The 26,504-nt window shown below is 40.3% G+C and overlaps 1 protein-coding gene across 2 annotated transcripts; it reads left to right on the top strand.

Annotated features, from left to right (window-relative positions):
• The first annotated feature begins 719 nt into the window (after nucleotides 1-719).
• kiz (kizuna centrosomal protein) lies at nucleotides 720-25,111 on the top strand. Of its 2 annotated transcripts, XM_053335670.1 has the most exons (15): nucleotides 720-830; nucleotides 1,349-1,411; nucleotides 1,903-2,065; nucleotides 3,346-3,420; nucleotides 4,760-5,351; nucleotides 5,492-5,732; nucleotides 8,921-9,040; nucleotides 9,711-9,875; nucleotides 11,051-11,201; nucleotides 13,259-13,415; nucleotides 13,914-13,976; nucleotides 15,378-15,467; nucleotides 15,898-15,967; nucleotides 23,058-23,104; nucleotides 24,804-25,026. In XM_053335670.1, exons 1-15 carry the CDS (start codon nucleotides 766-768, stop codon nucleotides 24,905-24,907), a joined length of 2,166 nt encoding a protein of 721 aa, XP_053191645.1. In that variant the 5' UTR covers nucleotides 720-765; the 3' UTR covers nucleotides 24,908-25,026. The 2 variants fall into 2 exon arrangements, with proteins under 2 accessions (XP_053191645.1, XP_053191644.1); XM_053335669.1 differs by lacking the exon at nucleotides 15,898-15,967 and having other exon boundaries at nucleotides 24,804-25,111.
• The last annotated feature ends 1,393 nt before the right edge of the window (nucleotides 25,112-26,504 follow it).

The following is a 26,504-nucleotide window of genomic DNA, read 5'->3' as shown; positions in this document are numbered from 1 at the left end:
ACATAATCATTACTGTTATTAAGATTTGCCAAGTTTATGTACAGTGAAACAGTGAAATCGTCCTTTTTGTGTTTTCACATATATAATACAAGTTTCACTAACCTGAAACTGTGTTTTAATGAGTCACTGGAGTCTTCTTGGTAATCTAGTCCAGATTTGACAAGTCTACGTACAGTGGCTTTTGTTCTGGATCTAATGTGGTCTGGGTGTGAAAAAGCCTTTTTTTTTTGTTTTTACAAAAGGAATAAAAGTTGCACAAAACTGAAAGTGAGTTTAAACAGAGTTAAGGCTTTTGCTACGATGTCTAACACTTTTAAACTAGTGGAAGTAGTGGAAGAACGGATCATTTGCTGTTATATATATCATAATATGATAATTGTGTTTCCCTGAACTTTATAACCCCGAATCTGACACCTGTGTGTGAGCTATGAAGGGTCTAACTTTTAGCTAGTTCACTCTTTGGTGTTTGGTAAATACTAAACAGTTTGTTGGAGGAAAAATGTAAACATTACTGTTTTTCTTACCTGTCACTGTATAGGAGTTGTGTGAAAAGAGCACTTTTTTGTAAACAGCATCATCTCAGCATGTTAAGTTTGTCGGAAACATTGATGTGGAGCTCGCACCACGTGCTCTCTGTGTTTATCAGCAGGGATTTCTGGGAAGCGGTGCTCATGGTAACCAACGTAAACAGCCACCCTCGCTTCCGCCTCCTTTTCCGCGGCTCGGCTCTCTGCAGCAGAGCCAAAGCGGGTGAAATTGGCAGGCATGGCTCGCAGTGAGGACCAATATTATGAAAAGATAACAACTCTTCAGCAAAGCCTGCATAAAAGGTGAGGCGCCTCGCTCTTTTTTTCGGCTGCGCGGCTGGTGCAGACCGCGGGCTGGAGTTGGAAACATCTCCCGCCTGGTAGCCTCCTCCTGCCGCTTGCCACCGGGAGAAACCACGGCTAGCTTCTTAGCTAGTCAGGCAAGCTAGGGTAGACGGTAATGCCGTGTAGTCAGCTAGCAAGTTAGTTATAGTTGACTGTGATGTTGTGGTGGTTCTTGTACGTAGTTAGCTCAATAAAAAGCTATCGTTAACCTGACTTAATGGTGACAAGTTAACAAGCGTTCCCATGTTAACAGCAGTGAACAGAGTTAGCGTTAATGCTGCTGTTTGTGTGGAGTTAGCTCATTAATAGCGTTCAATTGCTGTACAAGTACCGTTAATGTCGCTATTAATAAGCTAATAATTAGCCTAGCAATCCACATAGATGCTGCAGTGGTGTGTGAGTGACAAGTTCCTCTGACTACTCTGTGTGTGTGTGTGTGTGTGTGTGTGCGTGTGCGTGTGTGTGTGTGTGTGCAGGGAGAAACGGAGGCTGGAGCTGGAGAGGGAGCTGTTTACTTACTCCAGATCTGATAAAAGAATGTAAGTTACACAGGGTGCTGCATTATAAGAAATAGTTTCCTAGTTTGCTTTGCCTTGTTGGACTCAGCTTTCTAATACAATATTCAAGACGAGGATCTTCACTGTTATTGCATAAGTCATTATTAATTATTTAAAAGGTTTTGTAAATTCACAACATGGTGTATGTCACCAGGATTCCATTAAAAAAAAGGCTTCATGCAACTGAAATATTTGTTCAACCTAAAATATCACCTGAGTACTCAAGAGTGTTATAAGCCCAACAGCCTTTGGATGCAAGCAGAACAGCCTGTTTTCACTGTAAATTGATTCTCATACATATTAAAATGCCAGGTCAAAACAGTGACGCTTATGTTGATATGAGAGTTGAAAATAAGATTTAAATTTAGAGCATATTGTGCTTAACCTTTTCTTGTGTAAAGTCTAGCTCTTATTTTTTTGACAAAGCTCTTAGATAATATTTCTTTTGAATAATGGTTCTCCACTGCCTTCAGCTCACAGATAAAGTGTTCCAAACTGCGCAGTTATCTCAAGGAAATCTGTGACAGGGAAGCACGAGCGAAAATGAGAAACCTTGAGCTACTGAGAGATGTGGAGTGCATAGAAATTAGCATGAAGGTATACAGTCCTGAGCATGGCCCCCTGCAACAACAAAAGGTAAAACACACACACACATGCACAATTGTATTTATTCTGTTGCTTGCTCTTTTTTTGGTAACTACTTTTTTTCTATAATAGTTTACACAATTTTGTAATATTTCATTAATATTTTGGAAAAAAGCATTTGTTCAAACTAAATGCACTGTCTGTAAGAACAATAAACAAACAGACCCACTATATAATATATATATATATATATATATATATATATATATATATAATATATATATGTATATACATATGTTGTTGTTTTTTAACAAGAAATATTAATATATTAATTAAGCCATTTTCATGCACATTGGCTTTAATGTCATACTGTCATTTTAACAGAGTAGAAATATTTGCTTTCAACTGCTTGATGTGACAATAGTAAACACTCAAACTGTGCAATTTATCACGACAAGCAAATGAACGAGGGAGAAAACAATGAGCCAGTCAGATTATCACTTAAAACTCAACGACAGTGCTTGACAGCTTAATATCAAATTAACAAAATTGGCTAATTATGACTCGCTGAGTTAATTGCCCAATATAGAGACTCTGAAGTGCTCCAGAGGTTTAGTCATTCTCTCCCCTCAAGCAGTTGGTTTATTTCCTCTTGATGCTGTTATTTTGGTTGTCCTGTTGCACTCTGTATAATATTACCAGATACCTGTGGTTTAATTCTGACATTTCTCAAACAATGAAAAACACCAATTCTCGCAGGATTGAATGTAGACTGCAGTCACTCATACACATGACCAGGTGCATATGTGTGTAATAATCCCCATTCAATCTCTTTCATTATTGTTTGTGTAAAATTGTTTAAAGGAACAGATAACGGATAAATTATGAAGGCTGTCTTTCAAAAGGTCTGTTTCTGTTATTTTAATGGAAAGGTGGGGCAGGTTTTAGCTAATCCATGTGCCCCTAACAAGGCCAATAGGGCTTTTAAATTGGACTTGGGATTAAGGCAGGCAGTCTGGCCAGTCAGAATTGTTAAATGGTGTCAGCAGCTACACAGAGGACCCTAACTAAGGAAAACCCATTGTGACTGATGTTTGACGTTTTCCAGCTTTTATACCCTCTGCTTTCACATAATATTGAACAGCACTATAACAGTGTTTTTAGACAATCCCTTGTGTTTGCAAGTATGTCAGTTTACCTAAAACATGTCAGCCAGTATGACATATTACTCTTATCATCTTTCTCTCAATTCTTTTTATATTATTGATTTAATAAGCACAGCAGATCTATCTGTCTATATATCTATCAGTGTTTCTTTATGTCTCTTACAGGCTGAGTTTCTGAATAAGATTTCCAGATTTATGAAAGCAAGGGAGAAAACAGAGCAAGAGGTTGAACCAGTAAAGGTAATGCAATATCAATGGTATACTGCCTGTATAATAATAAAAATCGCATTCATGTTTTGTATGTAATGCCATTGTACATCATGTATGCCACATTTTACTACGATATGTTGTGTAATTTATGTTGTGTGTTTGTGGGTTTTTTACACATTTTGTTGTGTAGCGGAAAAATGGCACTTGGTGTTTGTTTTGTTTTTTTATGTTGGATCTTCTTTTTTTTTTGAAATGTTTACAAGGTTTATGCAAATCTCTGTTCTATCAAGCTGTGTTTTCAGGTTTAGAATAACAAAGAAAAGTAGACATTATGCCTGGTAAATCTGTAGAGGAGTCTACATTTAAACTGTGTATCTGTAATAGCACAGGTGTCTAATCCTAGCTGGTGCATCTGTACAAGCGATGTAGTTCAAGCCCATAGCTGCTTTCTCCCTTCACTTAAAGCAGTTAAAGCTCTTTTAGATGAAATGTCTAAGACATCTCATAATAACTTGGAGCATGCTGTCTAGAGCAGTCACTTGTAACTGTGTGCAAACCCCCCCCCCCCCCTCCCCTCAGCCAACCGATATTGTAATGAGCAAAATGGTACCGTCACTCCATTATGCATACAAGCCATTGGCTGGCAGTGTGCATGTCCCTCAGGCTGCAGCATTCATTAAGGGAAGCTTACCGGGCTGAAAGCTGGAGACAGATGATAACGGGATATGATTTTCATATTTAATACATTCCTTGGAAGAGCACACGCGTGCCGCAGATTGATAGAAGAATCAATTGCTACTTTAGTGAAACACTTTCTACTTTGCCCTGCAGCTACCGATGGAATCACTCAGCCAAGAAATTAACTTTTCCTCTTTTTTTACCTACTTTGTGGATCTGCTGGGCAGGCTGCATGGTTTACAGTGAATGTTATTAAGCAGCTAACTGTTTGGTATTTAAGACGCTTATCAGAAAAGAAACAGAAGCCATGCTTTTTGTTATTATGTTTGGAGGGAGGCTTTTTTGCTTCACTCTCTCCCCCCCTTGGTGACATTGCAGACATGAATCAAAACTTGTCTAAAGGATTTCTAATAAGATTAAAAGTTAAAACATTGATCCTGAGACATTCCTCTGAAAGATGTTGTGAAAAGAGTTCTGACCTTGGTCCAAGTAAGCTGCACTTATTCGAAATTGTTAAGTGGATAGTTAACACACTTAAGTTGAACATTTCTCTCAAAATAGACTTCATTTAAATTTGACAAGAACTTTATTCATGCTTTGAAAAACAACATTTTATGAGATATTATAAGAGCTTAGTTCACAAAAATGAATATATTCGATTTCTTTTTTTTTTTTTTTTTCATATTTGCAGGGTGAATCTGCACACAGACAGTACCACGACATCTCTCTCTCTCACCCGGCTAAGGATTTTACACAACCACCAACGGTAATTTTTATGGGGCGCCAGACCTCCAGAGGGTCTGACGCTGAGTCTGGCACCACAAGTGTACACTTACACCAAGCATTGCATCGTTCACCCAATCGCAGCGTGCACTCCCGCGAACGTCTACCAAGTGGCCTTTTGAAGGACTTCAGAGTTAGCGGAGAGGATGCCGCCAGCAACCGAGCACATTTATCAGATGACATTTCAGGCTCAAACGATTCTCCTGACGGCTGTAATTTGAGTGACAAACATGAAAGAACGATGGCGGTGCTTCCAGCTGGCAATGTGCCTTTTGGAAGCGATGGTGAACGAGAACCTTCACCTGTAGTGACCTTGACGAGGCCTGAGAGGAAGCCGACTCCCAGCAGCAGCGGCAGCAGCAACAGTAGTCCCATAAGGGCTGAGAATCCCCCCGTAGAACACACTGATTCCCAAGAGGTGGCTCATCAGCCCCCCGTAATGGAGGATGCAGAGAGAGTACGTGAAACCACTTTTGGAAAACAATCTGAAGAAACAGCAGGTTTGAAATGTTATTCCTCACTTACTTACCTTGTATTATCTACCGTCATTGTTTTCATGTTCTTTCATAAAAATCACAGTCGAAAGCACTTTGAAGATTTAATATAAGCCGGCTAAACTTTGCATTGTGCTTACATTCAGCTAGACATGACAGTTTCAGCACACCAAGTTCTGATGTGCAGCTGTCAGAGAGCAGTGCTAGTGACCTGTCCATATCTCTGACCCAATCTGATGAGCTGGAGGAGGATCTAGCTGAGGGTGTGGCACCTGAGAGGAATGGCACTTCTGAAGGGAGTCCCGCATCATCCCTCCACTCTGACGGATCCAGGAACACACCTCAATTAAACTGTGAAACCACACCTCCAGCTGTGACCTTGGAAAGGTACAGTATGTATTTCTGTACTTTTGTTGTCCAGAATTTACAAAGTGACACAGTGGAGAGAAACACTAACATTTGGATTGTTCTATGGCACACACTCTCTAAAAATGTCTACCATTCAGTCTGCAGTTTATTCCAATTATTTAAAACCAAGCGAGCAAAGAAAGGAGAATGTTCTGCATGGCCGTGCAGAACCACAGTGGGCTGTTAATGATAGGAGCGGGTGAAGACACCGCACAGTCCTCGCCACCATCACATCAGAGACTGACAGAGAGGATTGTGGGAGTCACAGTCCATGCCACCGTGCTCTCTGTAGCTTAGCAGCAGCAGCTGCCGTGGTGGCAGTGATGCATCTTATAGGGAGAGCTCAGGACCTGTCACCAACAATATTGCCATAATCCAAGATAATGCTGTAACAGAGCAATTTTCTGCTTGAGAGACCTCAGGAAGTCCCCAGTGGAGGAGGAAATTTGTGGCACCATAGAGTGTTCTGGAGGGTGGGCATGTGGACAGCACTTACAGCCACAAATCCTTAGCGTGATGATGGCCTCTGAGTTGAAGGATCATTTTGGATGGGGTTAGAGCCACAGAAAATCCCATGTGAATGTTTGCGCCCAGAGCCTCTGCACTTTCCCCACAATATATAGTATTTTATGAGCAGGACCTCTTATGCTCTCGAAAAAGAAAACTTTTTTTTTGCACTTTTTTTTTTCATCCACCATATTCGCATTTTAATGTATGCGTTTCCTTGGGTTACTTATATTGGCCTTATTTATTGTAATATGCTTTATTTTTATAGATTGAGTATACAGTTGCACACATTTTTTTTATTCTACTCTGAGAGTATAGAATGTTTATTTGTGCATGACTGTATCTGTGTGGTCTACTATACTGTTTTATAGTGTGACCTCAAGAGGAGCTGCAGTTAGCCTGTGCCGGGGAGACGATGGTGGGGGCTGCAGCTTTCATTGTTAACACCGAGGGCTTCTGTGTATGAGGAGAAAACCGGAGGCTTTGATGTAAAGCTCCGAGAGCATCCAGTCTCCATCCTCTCCCTCTTTTCGCTCTCGTTCTCTCTCTTTCTCTCTCTGTTAAGGTTAGAGTTTATATCGCTCCCTCCATTCAGCTCACAGTCAGGAAAAACAAGCCTGGGCAATTCATTAGATTATCCCATTATATTTCTCCTCCAGCATGGCTGGGGTGAGTGAGAGTATACGACTGAAATATTCTCCAGGTTTCTTCGAGACTCACCATAATGGCCTCGCTGTGCCTTTCTCTCAAACGTCGTCCCTGAACTGTTTGATGGTTCTTGCTCGATTGGTGACAGCATGTGATACAATTAAAGTTGAGTTGTTGGTTAAGTTTAGAGGTGGAATATAATACACACAGGATGAAAAAATAATTTATGATATCAAAATGGCATTGTAAATTTTTGGAGCATCATGCTAATTGAAGACATTTCTCTGTTGTGTCTTCTCTGGTTATTTCACATTATCTCACAGCGCTTTGTAAACTGTGAATTAACAAATATCACAGTTACGATATTATTAATGATTTTAGTGGAAATTGTAATATTTTCATTTCATTTCCACTGACAAAAAACATGAAATAAGATGACATGATTTTTTTGTTTGTACCAAGCATGTAACAAGCATGTTCCCATATGTCTGGAGAATATGATTATATGATTTGTAGGTGCGGGTTATCTCAGTAGCACCACAATGCTTCATTTATAATGGTGTGTTTTGACAGATTTATCAAAAAAATTACAGCTCCTGCAATTTGGTTATTACAATTTCCTTAATATTTCAATTAATTGTTCAGCCCTATTTGTGCTGTATTTTTCCTTTTTGTGTGTGTGTGTGTATGTGTATGTGTGTGTGTGTGTGTGTGTGTGTGTTATATTTGTAGCAGCACAGTGAAATCCCCCTGACACCAATCACTCAACGGTGAAGCCATTCCGTGTGGTAAATCACCTCGGAGTCAGTACTGTACACTGTAGAGCAATATCGCTGCAGAGAGGCTGACCTCTCCCTCCGAACTAACAATACGCTCCTGATGATGTCGACACGCGGACAACAGCAGCATCTAAAGTGAGGTTGGAGACCTTGACATGAAAGCTGGCAACAATACAATGGGAGAGAGAGCTTTGCAGAAAAACACAACTAATTCACTTTCTCCCTCTCTAAAGGTCTCTTTTTGAAGAGCATTGACAAATAAAGTGGAAAGAGAAAGATGACTATTTCAAGGCCCACACTGACGATAAGGGAGGGAAAAAAAAAAAAAAAAGACAGAGCTTTTGCCTATGCTACTTCAGCCACACTGAAGAGGACTTAGCACAGACGGATTGCACACTACAGAATGTCATGGATATAATTCAAGCTGCCATCTTAATCAGGATGTTACCAGGAAACAACCTGCAAAAAAGAAGGAGCAATTGTTTGCTGACCCCTAACCCAGGAGCCCATTACAGATTGTCATAAATTCTTTTTTTTTTTTTGGCCCCTTTTATGCAAGGGGGGCTCAGGATCCAGCACGGCTTGGGGTTTCTGGGAGAATTCAATGAGGGCCACCCATGGCTTAATGCTCAAGAAAGAGATGGATTCCCAATATCCACATGCATTAGATGTCCATTTCTCATTTTGCTGCCTCACACAGGACCAGATTAAAGTGTAAATCTCTTACCAAAAGAAATCATCCTGAGGCCCCCATTTATTCCCATACACTTTTGAGTGTGAGATGGTGGTCACAGACTTGTCCATACTTTCATATTTTAATTTTAATATTTTTACACATTTATAATGACGTTTATTCAGCTATTTAAAAAGTTTATGATTGATTTAAAAGTTTTAGTTCCAACACTAGGCGGCTTATTTCACAAGCTTGTGTTCTGACCGGCAGATTTCACAAGCTTTCCCCACTCAACCTATCATTAAGTATAGCACCATCAACAGACATGGTTCCAATTGTTGAAAACCTGTCTCGCGGCAGGAGCATTCTAATGATCAGATTCCTCCAGCAGTCCTTGAGTGCCTCAAGAAAAGTTGCCCTGAAAAATGTATGACGAATGTTTTTGATCAAATGGCATCTTTTTTTGTCTCACAAATACTTGGTCTATCGATCACATGGCCTCCATTTATTGTTTCCTTTCATCACAATAATGGGTCATGTTTTTTTCTTTTCTTTCCAAGACTCTCCCAGGAAGGACTTTTTAATCTGCTAGACCACATCGAAGGACGACTCCATGGCGAACAGACGAGCGTATACGGGGATTCATCTATTGATGGAATGCAACTCGATAGAATTATCAGGTATACCCTTCCTATCTAAATTAAATGCTGTGTATATTTATTTAATGGCTATGGAGCAGTTTGAGCAGATGAGAAAAACATATTATCCTTCTGCCAAGGGCTCTCACTTTAGATGAAGTGTCATCACCAACATGCTCGCGTCTTTATTTCTGAGGGGTTTTCAAACACATGGGATTGTTATAGTAACCGCCCTGTTGAATTGTCATTGGGAGTCAGGGAGATGGAGGATGGAGAATGTGTTTTCGTTAGACTGGGCTTATTTTTCAAAAGCCTTTTTACATTTCATAGCGTGATTAATTTGCCGTAATTGGAGTTCTTGTTGTAAACTATGGTTAAATGTCTAGCAAAGTGCTTTCTTGCTCTTTCTAAAACTAGTATATACTTATCCCTCATCTCCGAGCGTTTTGTAAATGATGTCAACAACATCTTCAATGGTAAAGAGAGTGGCCATCTTGTGTCATGACCCTCAGTGTAATGTTTAGTCATGCTGTGATATTATGTGGGCAAGTGTGTATGTGCATTGATGGGTATGATTATGCTTGTATAGCATGTCTGTGTGCGTGTGTGTGTGTGTGAAGTGTTGGCAGCTGTTGGATGTACTCCACGTACTCCTGACCCCCAGGCCCAGGGCTCCATGGCAATAGCTGACTGCTCTCTATATATTGGACAGCCTTTGTAACGGTGGAGCGGGCTTGAATGACGAGGACCTTGAAGCATGTGGAGCAGTCTTCCTTCATGAGCTTCAGAGGTTGTCATGGAGCACAGCAAAGGGCTGCCTGCTATCACAGGATCTAGTGACTGCTCACCAGTCCAGCACTGAGCCTAATGAAATCAGGTAAGGCTTCAGATTTTTCGAGGGATCTACCACCAAAGACCAATGTCAGTGTCCCCCCCCCCCCCCCCCCCCCCTTAGTTGTATGATGATTTTTTTTAAGTCAAGGTTATTGAAACGTTTTTAGTCTTGTGTTATTTTACACTTTTCATTTGCATTATCTCACATGTGTAACAAACTACACGTGTGTGTGTGTGTGTGTGTGTGTGTGTGTGTGTGTGTGTGTGTGTGTGTGTGTGTGTGTGTGTGTGTGTGTGTGTGTGTGTGTGTGTGTGTGTGTGTGTGTGTGTGTGTATGTATATATATATATAGATATAAAAACACAATGGATATGTTTGTGTAGATAACAACAACTCCTATAAAGGATAGATGCTGTAATGGAGTCATTGTCCAATAGAACTTGTCCTCTATTCATTAAGAAAGTGAACATACTTACAGTAACGGTGGATTCTACTTTTCAGACAAAGAGTGGATAGCTGCCTGTGCTTTCTTTTTTTTGACTAGATGGTGGGGGAGGAGGCACGCACTTACAACACACACCTACATTCGATACACTTTCGCTTGTCCACAAATGTAAAGGTCATCTTTGGTGTCACCTCCTGCAGTAACACAGCACGGGTGAATGTCATGGGTAAATTAAAATGCCCTATCTGTGACTTCCAGTCCTTTGGATAATGAGTAGTTATACTCTGAGCCAAATCCATGCTCTGCTTCACTACTCTATTGATTTCGCTGAGACCTTTCCTGCTATAGTCTCAATCTAAAGAAACACATCTATCGTTGTCCCTCTCCTTTCTCTGGAGATGCCTATTGGTGCTTTGACCTTTTTATCCAGTTTTCAGACAGGAGCTATATTTCTGTCCGTGTCTATTCAGTGTTAACTGGAATTCATTAATGATTTATATCTTTTAAAGTGTTTTAAGATGGAATAGAAGAACCCTTTTGAGAAGGCTTCATAATTACAAAAAATAAAGAGTGTGACAAATTTATTATGCTCTAATTTCCTCACATAATTGAAGACGGTCCAACTTGTCAGCTGCCTCGCTTTTTTGATAATCAAAGAATCTGTCACTGTAAGGAAGTATAATTATGACTTATTTTCGGATCCCCTACTGTGTATTCAAGACAGCCTCTCTTTCCCTCCCACAAAAAAAAAAAAAATCCTACCCTCACCACAGCACCAGCCTCCCTCCTGATGCCGCTCGGCTGTGGGATCGCTGGTTCAAGCACGCCCTTCTGCTCAAGGAGCGCCGTGTCCTCAGCACTGAGCGCTCAGTCCAGCTGTTCACACCGCTGCTGCTGGAGCGCCATGCCACCTACAGCCACCAGGTAGCGTCGGAGTCACATACACTGCCAGTATACACACACAGACACACACACACACACACACAAGTGGGAGGTTACACGCTTGTATTCATGAACACCTAGTCCCAAAAGAAGCATGCCAACATTAACACACACATATGACCGCTGGAGTAAAATGGTTCCTTTTTTTAAAATCCTTTCTCCAAAAAGGCTAGAGATGTTTTTTTTTGAAAACTTGTTTCTTTGAATGTTTTTTTGAATAGAGTTGTAGTTGGTGTTGAGTGCCCTCTTTGTGTCTGGCGTTTGAAACCAAGCCTACTCATCAGATTGCTCCACACGTTGACCTAGACAGAAGGGAAACCCTGACCCATGCGCTAATCGCAAATTACAGCCTCTGCTTGGCTTCTTTCATCTCATGTGGCGTATTCATCTGAGAAACACTTGCTTTTAATTTGGTATTAGCCAAAAGTATAGCCATCAGCTGGGCCAGATTGAATGAGGGAGCCATTTGGATCTTCTCTACAAGAGACAGGATTATTTCAAATTTCCCACTCATTGACCTTGTGCAGATCATGCTCAATTAAAAAAGGAAAGAAATTACTATGAATATTCACACTGACACACAATGTCAGGATATTTATTGGGAATCCCACTTTAGAAAATGTAGAATTGTATCCTCTGGAATGATCATATATAAACATGCAGGTTTTTGTGTTATTAATTTTTATGGACTTATGTTGGGGAGGTTGTGTGCCTCTGAGATTTTGCTCCAGTGTCCCAGACGCAATGAGAGAGGCAAAGAGGGAAAGTGTAGAGCCTCTTGAAAATATGAACTGACAAAAGGACGAGAGGTGCTGCCATCTACATCATTGTGTCCAAGTGCATCAGGAAAAACCTGAGTGAAAATCTTTCTCCCCCTTTATCTCTCACTCCCTCACTCTCCCTGCATCTACTCCATCTATTTCTCTCTCTCTCTCTTTTTTTATTTCTCTCTCTTTCCCTCTCTCTTCTCTGTCCTCTCTTACAACAGCTTACTCTCCACACACAAGAGCAAACAGAAATTTCCATTCACGTCTTGCCACACTGCCTAGCTACTCCGGCAAATGGGAGCATGCAGCTCGCATGCACACACTCAAAGAGGCCCTTTGAATATTCAAGTGCTAACAGTTGCATTCATTGATATTTAAAATGCAGTGGGTCTGCGAGAGCCCTCAACCCACGGTACATTTGACTAAATCTAAAAAAAGAACAAAGACGGATATCGGGTACAAGGATCAAGACAGTTTTTATTGTGCATCGGCATAAAATACCAAGTGGCAAGCTCAGATTGGCATGTGTTTGCGTCTCTTCCCCTCTCAAAAAATGAAAGCGTGTACATTGTCAATCTTCACTGCGACCCACTGATAACAACTCACAATGTACTTAAAGTTTGTCACTGTCAAAATCCTCCTGATCATCCCCTCCATATTAGCGCTCATTAAAAGTTGCAAATGGCCATCTGAGGCTGAGAGGCAGTCTTTGATCACAAAAGAGAGATGTTGATGGCAGGATTTGATATGGGGGAGGGAAAAAGGCAGAGAAAGGAAATCGGTGTGTGGCATCTCCCTGCTCCTCATCTCCCGGAACAGCTCCTCTTAATTGTGTATCCTCATCTCCCCAGAGATAAAAATGAGCTGGAGAGGGAGGAAGAGAGCAGTTTGTCTCAATCCTCTCAGCCAAGAGGGGAGATATGTGGAACGTGTTGCACATTAACGCCAGGGTGATTGCATTCTTTAGTCGCTTCTCTAATCTCATGGATGAGAAGAGAGGGAGAGAAAATAAAAAGTGTGATTGAGAGGAGAGAGCGGGAGCGAAAGTGTGCAAAAGGAAAAAAAAAAAGAATAATCTTTTTTTAGTTAAACGAGTGAGAGAATTTGAAGTTATTTTCTCTTGGCTGTTTGAACACGCTCTACTGCTGCACCTCTCTGGGAGCAGCCACAGCCAAAGTAAATGACTTGCCTAATCGGCGAGAGTTCAATTTGACACTTCCTTCACAAAATGGGAACAATTAAGAGTGTGGTTTTAATTTGCACTGCTCGCAGGCCAAAGTGTTGCTGAGGACACTTCTGTCCCGGTCCAGTGAGGAGTGCCCGCCGGCAGAGGACGAGAGCGACTTGTCTTCTTCGTGTGGCCCTTCTCCTCTCCCGGTTGACGATGGCAATGTGAAACAGAGAAAGCAACAGAAGCAATGGATCCAAGGTTACTGAATATGATGAGTGTGAAAGTTATTGAGCAGGCATGTTAGACAAAGCAACTGTAAACATGTAACTACACAACATCTATTTGAATGCTATTAGTTAAAGAGGAATGACAACGATGAAACAATTAGATAATCTCCTTTTCAGCAAATGTTTTTGGTTTTGTATGTGCCAGTAGATTCTTTACAAACACAAAACATTTCACACTTAGATGAGTCTGTCTTTGCACAGCCATATAGAACAAGACCATTAATAGGAACAAATGTAGACTAAGGTAGCTTATTCTTTTTTTTCCCAAACCACCTCTGCAAAGAACTTAAACTTCCCTTTTATGAAAGAAATCAATTTCACCATAGAGCTTTTTTATGAATCCCTCGCAGCCCAGTTTTCATACAGCCTTCTATTCAGAGCTAAAGAAAGACCCCCCATTCCCATTTCTATCCCTAGACTCCCTTCCTCCCTGCCCCTGCTTCTCACTATGCGCTTCCCTTTCTTACAGGACTACAAAGTACTGAAGAGGACAGCCAGGACGAAAGCCCTGTGGAAAGTGTTCCTATTAGAGGTAAAAAGGCATTGCCGGTGCCCCAGCATTCACACTGTCCTTATGTTGTGGTTTGTTTTCTTCCCACTGCAGTGAATAATGGGCTCTTTTACACAATGGCTGAGGCAGGATGATCAAGGTGAATCCAGGGTCAAAGTCCCACCTGAAGAGCTGCGCTAGTTCTCTCTAATTATCTCCGAGAAAACACTAGCCATGTTTTCAGCCTGGTCTGAGGTATTCTGGCAAAATTGATAATTCGTTGGCCCAGCATAATGCGGCCGCTTTAATTGTCAGGACGCCAGGATGGGAAGCGCGAGAGATCTGTCATCGGTTCTCATTTTCTACTAAACAATGCTCCGGCAAGGCTGGACTTGAAAAATACTAGATGTGAAGGCATCCTGGGAGCTGTTGGTGTGCCCATCCCTCAGCTGCTGCTCTGAAATGTAAAGCAATCCTATATTACCCTTGGCTATCAGATTTCCTACTGGGCTTTTTATGTGCACGCATCCCTAAGGTGCATAGCCAGCAAAATGAGTCCAGTTTCCAATTGCTACACTTAATCAAAAGAGCCATAACCAGTTTTTAAAAAAACACACAACTAAAGATTTTGCAAGGAAGGGGTTTTGCTGTGGTGAGCAACATCAATGTCACCATCAAATACCATGACCTTGGAACTGATAGTAATTGCCAAGACTTGCGCGTCTGTAGATCTCGTGGGGCTTTTTAGACTACATGTAAAAGCAATGGCTGTATAAAGTGCTGTGGGTGGAATAACATTGGAAATTGCCATTCACTGTAAACGTGACATTTTTTTTTATTTTTTGAAAATGATTAAAAGCTACATTTCCAGTCTGACCCCAGTTAAAAATGTTGGAACTTGTTCATAAAAGATCACAATGCTCTATCCTTTTGATTTGTTATGTGTGTTTTAGCAACATAATTGAGACAACAGCCCATTTATTATGTACTTCTACTCTGTTGATTTTTGCAAGCGGAGTCTCTGTGCTCCTCTCAAATATGATACCTACTTTAGTGTGCTGGAAAGTAATTATGAGTGTTTTTAAAACAGAAAATCAATCATTGCCTTCTTGGTAGGGGATGCTGAGATAATGTCAGATGCTGATTGCTGTCTCATGGAAACTGTTGCTACATACTGTAGGCTTGAATCAACAGCTTAGCTGATTGAGCGCAGTGTTGTCACCCACTCTGTTCAGCACTGAGACCAAAAGACTCAGCTACTGAAGCGTGTTGTCTCATCAAACACAGAAACCTTTGAAAGTTGGAAACCTGGGTTTTAAGCAAATATTTGACAGCGACTTTGTGTGTGTGTGTGTGTGTGTGTGTGTGTGTGTGTGTGTGTGTGTTTCTGTGTGTGTGTGTGTGTGTGTGTGTGTGTGTGTATGTGTGTGTATCCCTGAACAGAGACAAAAGCATATCAGTTACTTAAACAATCAGCCATGCAGGAAAGGCAGCAGAGTTCTGAAGAGGAGGAGGAAGAGGATGGCCTCTCAGGTAAGAGATGCGGTCAACTCTATCAGGCAAGTAGCAAGCAACTGGCGCTTAACCATTGGTCAACACTGACCATATGTTCTCTCAACACATAAGGACACCACAGAGAGACCACATTTGTTATATACATAATGCCAGCCAAAGTTTTAACTAAAGGTTACCTCAGGGTTTTTTTGGCTGTTTAATTTCCAAAAATGTTAAAAATCTTAGCAAGTGATTATTATAAATAAAATATTATGTTTAAACAAATATGAAGATAACCCTGTATGTCTATCAAGGGACCACATGTGGGGGCCCTAACACGAAGGTTAAGAAACTGTCTTGACTTCACAAAGCCTTACCATAAGTTTCTATATAAATATGCATAGCAGATTAGCTTCTGATGAGATATCCAAATTAAATGGTTTTATCTATCCCTGTTTGCTCTTTTAAGGAATAAATCATGTCCGTGAAGAGGACCTGGGGAGGGCCAAACGCTCCTCACATCAAGACCCTTACCCTCGGTAAGAACATTGTTATTATTCAACGGGCCACAGGAAATGGGCCACCAGACACCAAAGTGGTTGATGTACATTTGCATGGCCGCTCTCATAATTCCCAGTTCATTTCCATAAGATCAAGGGGGCGCCACCCATTAACTCGCTTACAAAGACAAAAGGCCCCTAAAGCCCCTCTCACTCACTGTTTGCAGGGTTCAGCCAGGTTTTAGAAATCAAAAGCAAAACAGCTATCATGAAAATAAATTGGAGTCATAATCTCACTGTCTTCAGGCTTGTTGTCAGAATGCAAACAGATCATGTCAAGAAGAGAATCAGGGACAACTATTTTAGAAGAAGGGGACTTAGGTGTTGACAAGGACAAATGTCCTTTCATTTTTCACTCTTCAAATGCATTTAGGCTGCTCAAATCAGAGCCCTAAGTGGGTTGGAAAAGAACATCTAATGATAAATAGCTTGGTGGAAGCTAACACCATCACGGTTACATTTGAATATCAACACGACTTCATCAAATCTGCAATTGCATGTCGGGTCCTTAGAGCACCTCTTCACTGCGAACCCATTTGGGCTCTAGTAATGGCTGGGTAAACGTTATGAGGAATAATCTTCTCTGATTTCATGTGATTACTGGGCACCACGCTGACACAAGGGCTGAAGTCTGTATCTCCCTGGCCTGGCAAGCAGGCGCTCCCTGTCTGCCTATTAGCCCAGGGAAGGGCCTAATGGGCTGGCTCTATTGTGGTCCTCATAGCTGCTGATGTCTGCCACTGCTAGCCCCAGTGACCACCCTCTTTAATAAACATGAGCCAATTTCAGGCCCAGACCCTCTCAGATGTTGCCCGTCTCTCTGTCATTAATGTGCATGGGAAGCCAACAATATATGTGATTAAACAAAATTCACACAGCAGAAAAAAACAATGTTGTCAGCAGCAATGATACACAAGTTGTGTACATATGTAAAATTGGACAAATGGGTAGTTATGCATGCCTGACACTCTGATCTCACTAGGGTTAGGAAGGAGCACCAAGAGCTGCCCGTCACCATGACCATCATCCTATCTTTGGTCATTTTCCCTGTCTTTTCCCTGTTTCTCCTGGACGCTTAGATTTAAGCATTCCACTTACCACAGTCACTTCTTGCGCTTTATTGCTTCCACAAGTGGTCTGGAAGCCCTGCACTTAAGCAGAAGCATAACACTGCAGCATGCTTTTCCCCGGCTTCTCTTTTTCTCTCCGTATCTCTCCCTCTCCTCCTCTCTTGCCCTTTCTCCATCTCTTTGCCCCTCTTCCTCTCCGTCTTCCTGTATTTTCCCCACCCAGCAACCCCCCTCCATCCTACTTGTTAATTATTTGCTTTATTTTGTCAGCGAGCTGATGAGTGACATCAAAAGGGGGATGGAGCTGGACTCAAAATACAAAAATGGCTTCCTCTCTGTTGTCTTAGACAATAATTATGATTTGCCAGTTAAGCCTAGACTACAGCAGAGGGATTGTAGTTTAAAGCAGAGCCTTTGGTGCAAAAAATGCATTTATAGCCCTTTGTGAGGCTCCTCATTATGTGTGGGCCCGATTCATTAAGTAATTGGTTTGCAGTTGTTTACATGAGTATTAAGGCCTTCTATTCAGGGCCTTTGAGAGATACATTGTGCAAATGTTGCATGTTATGAATGCAGAATGAGAGGCGGGGGGCCAGTCCTATTGGCCAAACACTGCTCTCGGCTGAAAAGCGAGAGAAAAGCACTGGGTGCTGCTTTGCATAGCAATGACTAGGGTCTTAATAAGCTTTACAGATTAAATACATGCAGTCTATACAAGATGCAAAGAGATACTCTTAACACATTTATATGTGCTCATTTCACTATTATGCCGTTCGAGAGAATTGAGGTCTTTCATATTCTTTTTTTCTCTCTCCCTCTCTCTCTTCCTTGCTCTCTCCCACACAGTGTTTTTCAGTCAGATACTTTTATAGAATGTGCTGTTTATTGTATTATAACTCGTGGGGAAGCGACTGATCTGCAACATTTATTAAGGATTTGTCCATTAGAAATCTTTTGCTGTCTTTGTGAGTAGCAAAGTAAAATCACTTTGTGGTTGAGTGGGGATGAAAGGAATAATGCACGAAGGAGTGAGTCTTAATAAGCAGCTGCACTCCATGTAAAGACCACTTGTTCCCCTTTGTATGCGAGTGCATGCCACTGCTTCCTCTCGTGCAAAGAATCATTGTGCTCCTTTCTACTGTAGGCATTTCAGATGCCACTCCTTTCTTATTTTTTATTTTGGGGGTTTTTAATACCTTTTTATTTCCCCCCAGTTTTTCATCCTAAAAAATGCTTGAACACATGTGCACAGGCACGCACGCACACACAGACACACACGCACACAACAAAATCCTTTAGCCATCAGCCGGTGTTATGATTGTTGTGCCTAGTGCCTGCTTGACAAAAACCTTGACTCAACAATTAGTGGTTTACAGCTTTGCCTTGGACAACAGGATGTGCTCAAGCATTCGACCTCAAATCACTCAGAGTGTCAAAATCAGAAGCTCTCTCTCTCTCTCTCTCTCTCTCTCTCTCTCTCTCTCTCTCTCTCTCTCTCTCTCTCTCTCTCTCTCTCTCTCTCTCTCTCTCTCTCTCTCTCTCTCTCTCTCTCTCTCTCTCTCTCTCTCTCTCTCTCTCTCTCTCTCTCTCTCTCTCTCTCTCTCTCTCTCTCTCTGTGGTGTGTGTGGATCTTTGACAGCTCACTGGGAGGAGGGATGGAGGGGTGAGAGGGACATGAGCTGAGAGAAAGGAATGGAGGGGAGGGGACGTTGAAAGAGCGAGCAGGAGATAGAGGGAGACAGAGAGACAGTAACGGACAAAGAGGGAGTGAAAGGCGGAGTATTCATGTTCCAAAATGCAGCAGTGAGTTTAGTGAAGCACGTATAAACAACTTAACAGACAGTATGATAATGAACTGAGTGACGTTCAAGTTGATTTGCACAGGTCGGCATCACGTGTATGTCTACGACTGTTTTGATCTAAAGAAAATCCCCAGAAAACTATGGCTAAAAGAGTTTTTTCTTGTTTTGTTTTTTAATATTTGACAAAATAGTAGTTAATTTTCTCACTCAGTGTAGTCCAGAGAATAAAACAGGACAAACAAAACAGTACATGCATACGTACATAGATGAAGGCAGCATTTAGACCCTACAACCAGAGGAGGTCACTGTCCTACACTGGCTGCCTCAAACCAGTAAAGAATGCCTCATTGCCCTAAAGCATTGCGAGGGTGTATTTTTAAAAATTTTTTTAATGTTGTTCTAATTTGGCTGTTTGCTTTGTTCATATCATATTGTAGTACTGCATTTTCAAATACAGAAATGAGGCTACTAGAAGCAAAAAAAAAAAATAGCTTTTGGCTGTTTTTTAAGCTATAGTTGTGGTTATGTTTTGTTGACTTGATTTATATCATAAGGTGGTCACATTATATTTTTTCCACTCTCTAATACACTCTCTCAACAAATGCTAGCCTACACTTGCATTAGCTATGTTACACAAATGATGTAGGCTGTAGGATGAATGATGTGTGCCTCAGCCATACCCAGCACTGTCTGTCTCTACTAGACTGCCACCAGTCAGGAGGAGAGCGCCTGTGTTCAATCACTGGCCCAGATGCCTCTCCCTCTGAGTTGCAGTACTTACTCATCGCCAGCAGAGAGCACTCACACGTTAGAGAGTGCCCACTCATGGTGCACTCACAGTTGCCTCTCACTGTTTGCCCCCACTGAGGGCTATACCGTGCTACCATTCAGGCCTGTTAGAGTACATCTAAACAGAGCCTAAACAATGTTTCTGTGGGGTCATAGCTGGGATGGGAGTAGGAGTTGATGGGAATGATGAGGTGATGGGTCTCCCTTTACCTTTAGACAAGCACCGCTGCGCAAAAGTGCTATTGTGCTATTAGCATTTGTGTGTGGGTGGCAGGAGCTTAAAAAAAGCCAGGGTAAATAAAAGCAGCTTTCTGCCTATCGGTGTGTGCAAGCCAGTATTAAATGCTTGGTAAGCATTATTTACTCTGTCAGTCTTCACATTCCCTATTGTAGCTATAAGATAATAAGTGACATCTATCTATAGAGACTCAAAGAAGCATAGCCTACTTTTAGATAGCAGTTATAATAATGGTATATTGTATATTAACATGATTTGGCCATTTTTGTCAGTATAACAGTAGACATAATCTCATAGTCTAAATGTCTGTGCTCCTTAAACTGTACTACATACATATACTTCACATTGTTTCAGCTTCTTCTTTGACTCCTAAATAATACAATTATATCAATTGACCACACTTGTATTTGTCAGCAGTAGTATTTCTTCTTTATTTTTTCCACAGTAGAGAAGTCTTTTGCTGTTAAGATACCACAAATGATTCAGTAAAGCAGAATCAGGTTGCCTTTCTCAGGGCCAAGCAAAGCAAAATGTCACCAAGAACAAAAATGATGGGTGAGATGGAAAATCATTGTTTTACTCTTAAAGAAACATTTTCCTCTGTTCAAGACCAGTGATATCATTTTTCTAATGTTTTTTTTTTTTTGCTCATTGTATATCAATGTAAACCCTAGTCTCAGCGTATTGTGTGTTTTACAAGAAAATATGTAGATTTAGTCAATAAAAAAACAACAGTGGTATAAATTAACCAAACAAGACCCAGATTTGATGAAGGAAAATTACTGAAAACACGATTTTAAGAGTGGTTGTAGACTCAGCAATGCACTGCAGAAACAAAAGCGGTTAATACATGAGATAAACAACAATATGAAACAATTGCAAAGGCCAGAGAAAGAGAACGAGGGAGGCATAGGGGGAAAAAAGAGGACGTTACAATAGCTGTAATTTGCATCATTTTACACATTAGATTCACCTCTGTCTACCAGAGCTTGTAAAACACTGGCCAGCCCAGTCTTACATATTCAGATCATTGCCTCAATTAAGGGAAACTCAGCAGAAGATGAACTGGCATAAATGTTTATGGAAACGGAATATTAGATTGGTGGGGTCAGATCCAGACTGGGCTCTCTATGGTAATAGCCCTGTCTTGAAATCAGCCCTGTCCCTCACTGAAGTGGAACAGCTGATAGACCATTCCCATCCCAGGGGAAGTTCGAGAAAAGAAAAGCCCAATTTACTCCCCGTAACAGCTATTATTGTGGCAAAGGAGAGGAAGTAATCGTATAGATTATTGCTGTATTTTTGCTGCAGCAGAGTCTGGTGGAGCTCTGTTGCCTAACAGGTACAAATAGATGTACTAGTCTCCCATGGTTTAGTTGTGCTTCAACATCTATTTAGTTTAAAAAGCTGAATGTGGATGGCAGGCAAATGTCGTTGTTTCTATGTAGACATGAAGATATCTTTCACATTAGTATCCACCCTTAGCCTCAAGCCAACATATCAGGACTTAATTGTATAGCTGCGACATGAAAAAAAACTAATTGTCATTTCTAAGCATACTAAAGATTATTAATTTTGCATTCACCCTGCAAAAAGTTTGCTGTATAGAAATCAGGTTTACCTATTAAGGGTATATTCAAATCGCCAATTTACCTCCAGTGGAATAATAGTACCATGACATGATACTGCTGTCTAACACCTGAATAATATGACTTATCTGTCAGTCCAGTGTGGTCAGTACTGACCACATTTGATGTTACAAAACATAACTGTGTCCTGAGAGATGCTGCCATAATATGGTACCTACTATCATTTTGGACTTAAAATAGGCCACATAGAAAAATATGTCCCTCATTCACCAAAATATGTGTATTTCACAAGATATTATTACATATTTCTGAAAATAAACAAACAAAATCCTTTATTTCAATCATATGTGACTCAATTATATGCAGTACACATTCAGTGAGCAGGCTGATTATCTGTTATTACGTCCTTTTTTTTTCTTTTCTTTTTTTTTTTAGGCACTGCTTTTCTTACTCCGCCTCTGCTTTGATTTGCTTGCATTCTAAGTGGCAAATGTCCTGTAGGAAGTCCTACCAGAATATTGAATATAAAGGTTATATTTTAATGATTATGCATGGTGTGTTGCTTATAGCACAAAGCAATCTGCTCACAGTTAGGAATGGGAGGTGCATCCTTTTTCTCTCATTCTGTCTTGAGTGGTGCGAAGCAGCAGTATATAGTTTAGAAGACTGCAGTTGGAATACAGCCAAAGTAATTTGGTCCTTATACTCAATGTACAGTCACATGTGCCAAGACTTAGCTGAGGGAGAGATGAGGAGATGAGAGTGATTGAGAAGAGGTCACGAGTTTGAATTGATGCAGATGGAACACACCACATGACTGTTTTTTGTTTTTTTTGCCAGGGCTCATCTGCTTAAAAACTCTCTCCTTTTGCCTCTTATTTCCAAGAAAAGCATCAACGCACTCAGATATAGAAGGTCCAAACAAATAAGCCATATGGATATGTATGCTAACCTTGGAAATGATGAGGATATATTGTGGGGTTTTTGAATAGGCTCTGTGATGATGTAAATTAAAGAGGAGGCCTTTAAAAGTGGAAAGGGGGGCCTTATTGCATATGCATTGAGGTAGATCAAAGCCTTTTCGGAGGTCACACATTTACATAGCGATATCAGCGGAGCTATGGGAACCTGGCAACCCTGTCTTTGGACTATTTTTGAATAAAGCAGGCCTTGTGGAAGTCCTTTGGCACAATTAGAACAGGAGTCAAGGAAGTTCCCTTTGCTGCAGTGTTGAAGCTTAGCCAGCAAATCTTCTCCCTCGAGTCAAATGAGTGTTTTCAGTGTGTTTGTCACAAGCCTATTTTAGATTTTGTTGTTTGTGCAGTGTAGATTAATAGTACATGTTTTGTATCATATTATTATTATTGTTATTATTATTATTATCATTATTATTATTATTAGTTTGGGTTGTTTTGAGTGATTTCTAAATAGGTCTATTTCACATGCTGTGGTTTGGCTTTGCATCTATTTTTAATCATAACCTGCCTTTTTTTCTTTTTAGTTATTCTTTGTGTAAAATAGCGAAGTGAAGTGAAGACAAAAAGACAAAAAAAAAGCTATTAACTGTCTTTGTGTTTCTAGGAAAGAGAAGATTAACTCAAAGGTTTATTCTGCACTACAGTCCAAAGGTGAGTACAGACGAATCTGAGCTGTAGGGGGAAGTACACAAGCTGTCATTACTGCGGTGGCACCTCATGTGAAAGCCTGCATATAACTTATAATGTATGTGAAGGATTTGACTTTTTTAAGCACTTCAACTAAGAGAACAGTCCAGGAGATCCTGTGCAACAAATGTATATGTTGAAAGTATAGTCATAAACTTGAATGAAAGTTTTTAAATCTGCAAAAAACTTCTTAACAAATGTAGTTTTAACACACAGCTAGATTTGTTTTTGCTGGCTGTGCTGTTCCAACAGTAAACTTCAGCTTTGGAAAAAATGGAAAGTAAAAGCCACAAACCTCATAAAAGTAATTTTATTTTCATAAGTCTCCATGGAGATCCTTTATGTTTGGATTGCACTTACCATTAAAGACAGAGCGAACTGCCTACACACGATCAACGGTGAACCGCCACCCCGCTGATCTCTGCTAGCTAGCCTTACATTTCCCCAAAAATTCCACTCTCGCAATATTCACTTTCTGATTTTTATTCTATTTTTATTTTATTCTTTTAAATCATGAAGTTTGTCGGTTTAAATAAGCTAGCAATCAATTCCTGCTAGATTTAATTGGTCACTCTGCACAAAATTTCACATCTGAAGGTAGAAGTTGGACAGAAGCACTACATTCAATGGCACCCCCCCCCTCCCCAAAGTCTGTGTGATAACTAATAGTAACTAATGTCACATTAGTGTTTTAAGACTGAATCATTTCAACATTCACACCGACTACATTCTGTCAGAGGATGCGACAGCCAACCGTGATTAACCAAAACTCTGCTTTCTCTGTCAATGCATTCAGTTCCACTCTGCCACCACATTAACAGCAACACATAAATCAGTCATCTGAATTACTTATAAAGACACAAAAAAGGTTAATTAGACCTGACAGATCACCACAAAGAGGTTCATGTGTTAACATTTATTAAATGATTAAATAAATAAATCAATTTTAATCTTCACAAGAACACCAACTGCTTGATTAAATTTTGGTTTAAATGCAGCTATGCCTTTTCGAGTGTGTGTAAATGAAAAAATGACCTTGAAGCCAAACCCAGGTTACTGAAAACGGAGATTTATGTTGTCAACAAGCACTACCAAATATTCTAATAAATAACAGTCCGACCTTAAGGAACTGTTCTTACAGTTTTTATCAAGTGATGAACAAAAGCTGAAGAAAAATTTGAACTATTTATTAAACGATTTAAGTCTTACACTGAAAGAGCATTGTAATGGTGAGCAACCAGATACCTCCCCTAATATTCCATTCAGATATATCAGTTATTCAAATAGCAACTTTCACTTTCACCACTCAGTATTCAAATCAACACATACATTACAGCAATTTCATTTGCAAATTCTAAAGTTTCCAGCTGATTGTAAGTCACCCAAAATGTTTTACGTGTAAGTTCCTACTGTGACTGAAGGAGACACAGATTTTTAATACACAAAATATTCAGATTTTCTTTGTGCAATCACACTCAAGGTTAGTTTTAGCTTCAGTGCATTCAAATCCTGGAACGCTTATAAAAAGAGTGTAGAATTGGCCAGATAAAGAAATGATGTCGAAGGTGTAAAAGGTTACACTTCATTTGAAGCATGCAAAAGTAAACATTCTACTCTAATAATGTATTCTTTTATTTATTTTTCTCTCTACCTTTTTGTACAGCTTTCTGGGGGGAGTCAGATGACAGCGACTCAGAGATTGAAGCAGCCCTACGTCCTCAACCTTTCAACACAAACAACGATGACATTGATGACTTCTATGACTGATATTTCTGTGGAGATATTTTTTAAATGCACCACATTATATCACAGCACAATTTCAGGCAGATTGGCTCATAGTAATTCACCCCCTGACCATTGTTTTAGTGGTCTGCGTTGTAAATCATATGCACACTGTATCGTAAAAACAAATAATAAAGTTGACAGCTCTCACACTGGGTAAAGTATGTGAAGAGTTGTCCAACACTCTGATGTTAACCCTGCTTCAGTCTCTTTATCTGAACAACTCTCCCAGCTCATAATAACAGCTCGAAATAGATTAAACTGATCTTTTAAAGCGATTTGTTTGCACTAGGCTGAAAATCATGCATTTTGAATGCTGCAAGCATCTCCGAGTGCTCTACCTCCAGCATGCTCGAGTGTAGTGATGTGAGTCACCTGTGAAATGACAAAGCACAATGGCCACTCTGCACGCTGCTGCGCGACCTGTGAACCTGTTGAAGAGGCCCATCTCCCAGGGCACAAAGTGTTGCAGCGCTAACAAACTCCGAATATTTCGAACCTCCGACAAATGCTCTACATATATTTTTTACAGCTGCTTCCTCTAATTGTGCTTATGCTACAGAATTATAGACATACATCTAATTTCCAGTGCATTATTGTGCAAATGAGTCACGGGCAAGCAGAATTGTTGCTGAAACCACACAATGGAGTCTTTTGTGAAATAACATTTTGCAGCACATTGAACATTTTGTGTCTATTAATAACTCAAAGCCACTGTGTGGGAGGCTACATACCCAAGTTTACATTTATAGTTCATTATGTCTGTAGTATAAATTTCCAAAACTGCCATTCTGGGATGTGGTAAAAGCCCCTGGCATTCAGTGTCAGCAGGAATCCATTAGTCAGCTTTAGGTGACTTTACATGCCTGAACCTTTTAAAGTAGGACTCCACATTCATTACCAATAATGGCTTCAGACAGCCCTGACCCACCACAGAAAAGGGACTGTGGCAGAATAATTTGGAGTTTGCTAAAAGGCTCCCTAACATAATATCCATGTTAAGGAGCATGTCAACAGATACTTATGTGCGACAGATAGCTCATGGTGGAGGTGGAGTTATATTGTACTAATGTGTACTAACACAATAACATTTTTAAAAAGATTTTTTTTTTTTTTTTTTTTTTGTAAATTCCATGCTAGAGAGACAATGATGATGATATTCAGCTCATTCTTTTTAGAGCGTGTGTAGTCAGACAATCACAGGAGGAAGTGTTTTATCTTGCAGTTAAGGGGTGTTATCCACACAGTGACTGACTCAATTACTGTATCAGCTTTACCACATTACTTGATCTGTCATCATCAGATTGACATTACACAGAGCTCCACTCTTACAACAGTGCTCAGAAGTGTTTAGGATTGAATTGTGTCTGTACATATATGTTGTCTCAATGATGAAAATACAATTTTTTTTTAATGATGGTTCAATAAAACCATTTTACTTTTGCTCCAGACTACTTTGATCACTTAAAAAGAGTTTTCAGCTGTAAAGATGGCGTCAATCTGAGGGAAGAGCTCTTAACTAATATTAGTGAATATTGCCATATCCCCATCTTTGAATGATTCAGTCAATGCAATCAATAAA

Source organism: Scomber japonicus, chromosome 16, assembly GCF_027409825.1.
Source record: "Scomber japonicus isolate fScoJap1 chromosome 16, fScoJap1.pri, whole genome shotgun sequence".
In the NCBI taxonomy this organism is placed as follows: Eukaryota; Metazoa; Chordata; class Actinopteri; order Scombriformes; family Scombridae; genus Scomber; species Scomber japonicus.
This window is presented reverse-complemented; position numbering and strand designations above follow the sequence as displayed.

Coding starts and splice junctions, on each gene's coding strand:
- kiz (XM_053335669.1), top strand. CDS start 766: ATGGCTCGCAGTGAGGACCAATATTATGAAAAGATAACAACTCTTCAG. Junction 13,416..13,913: donor ACAGAAGCAATGGATCCAAG/GTTACTGAATAT, acceptor CCTTTCTTACAG/GACTACAAAGTACTGAAGAG. Junction 23,105..24,803: donor TTCTGCACTACAGTCCAAAG/GTGAGTACAGAC, acceptor CTTTTTGTACAG/CTTTCTGGGGGGAGTCAGAT.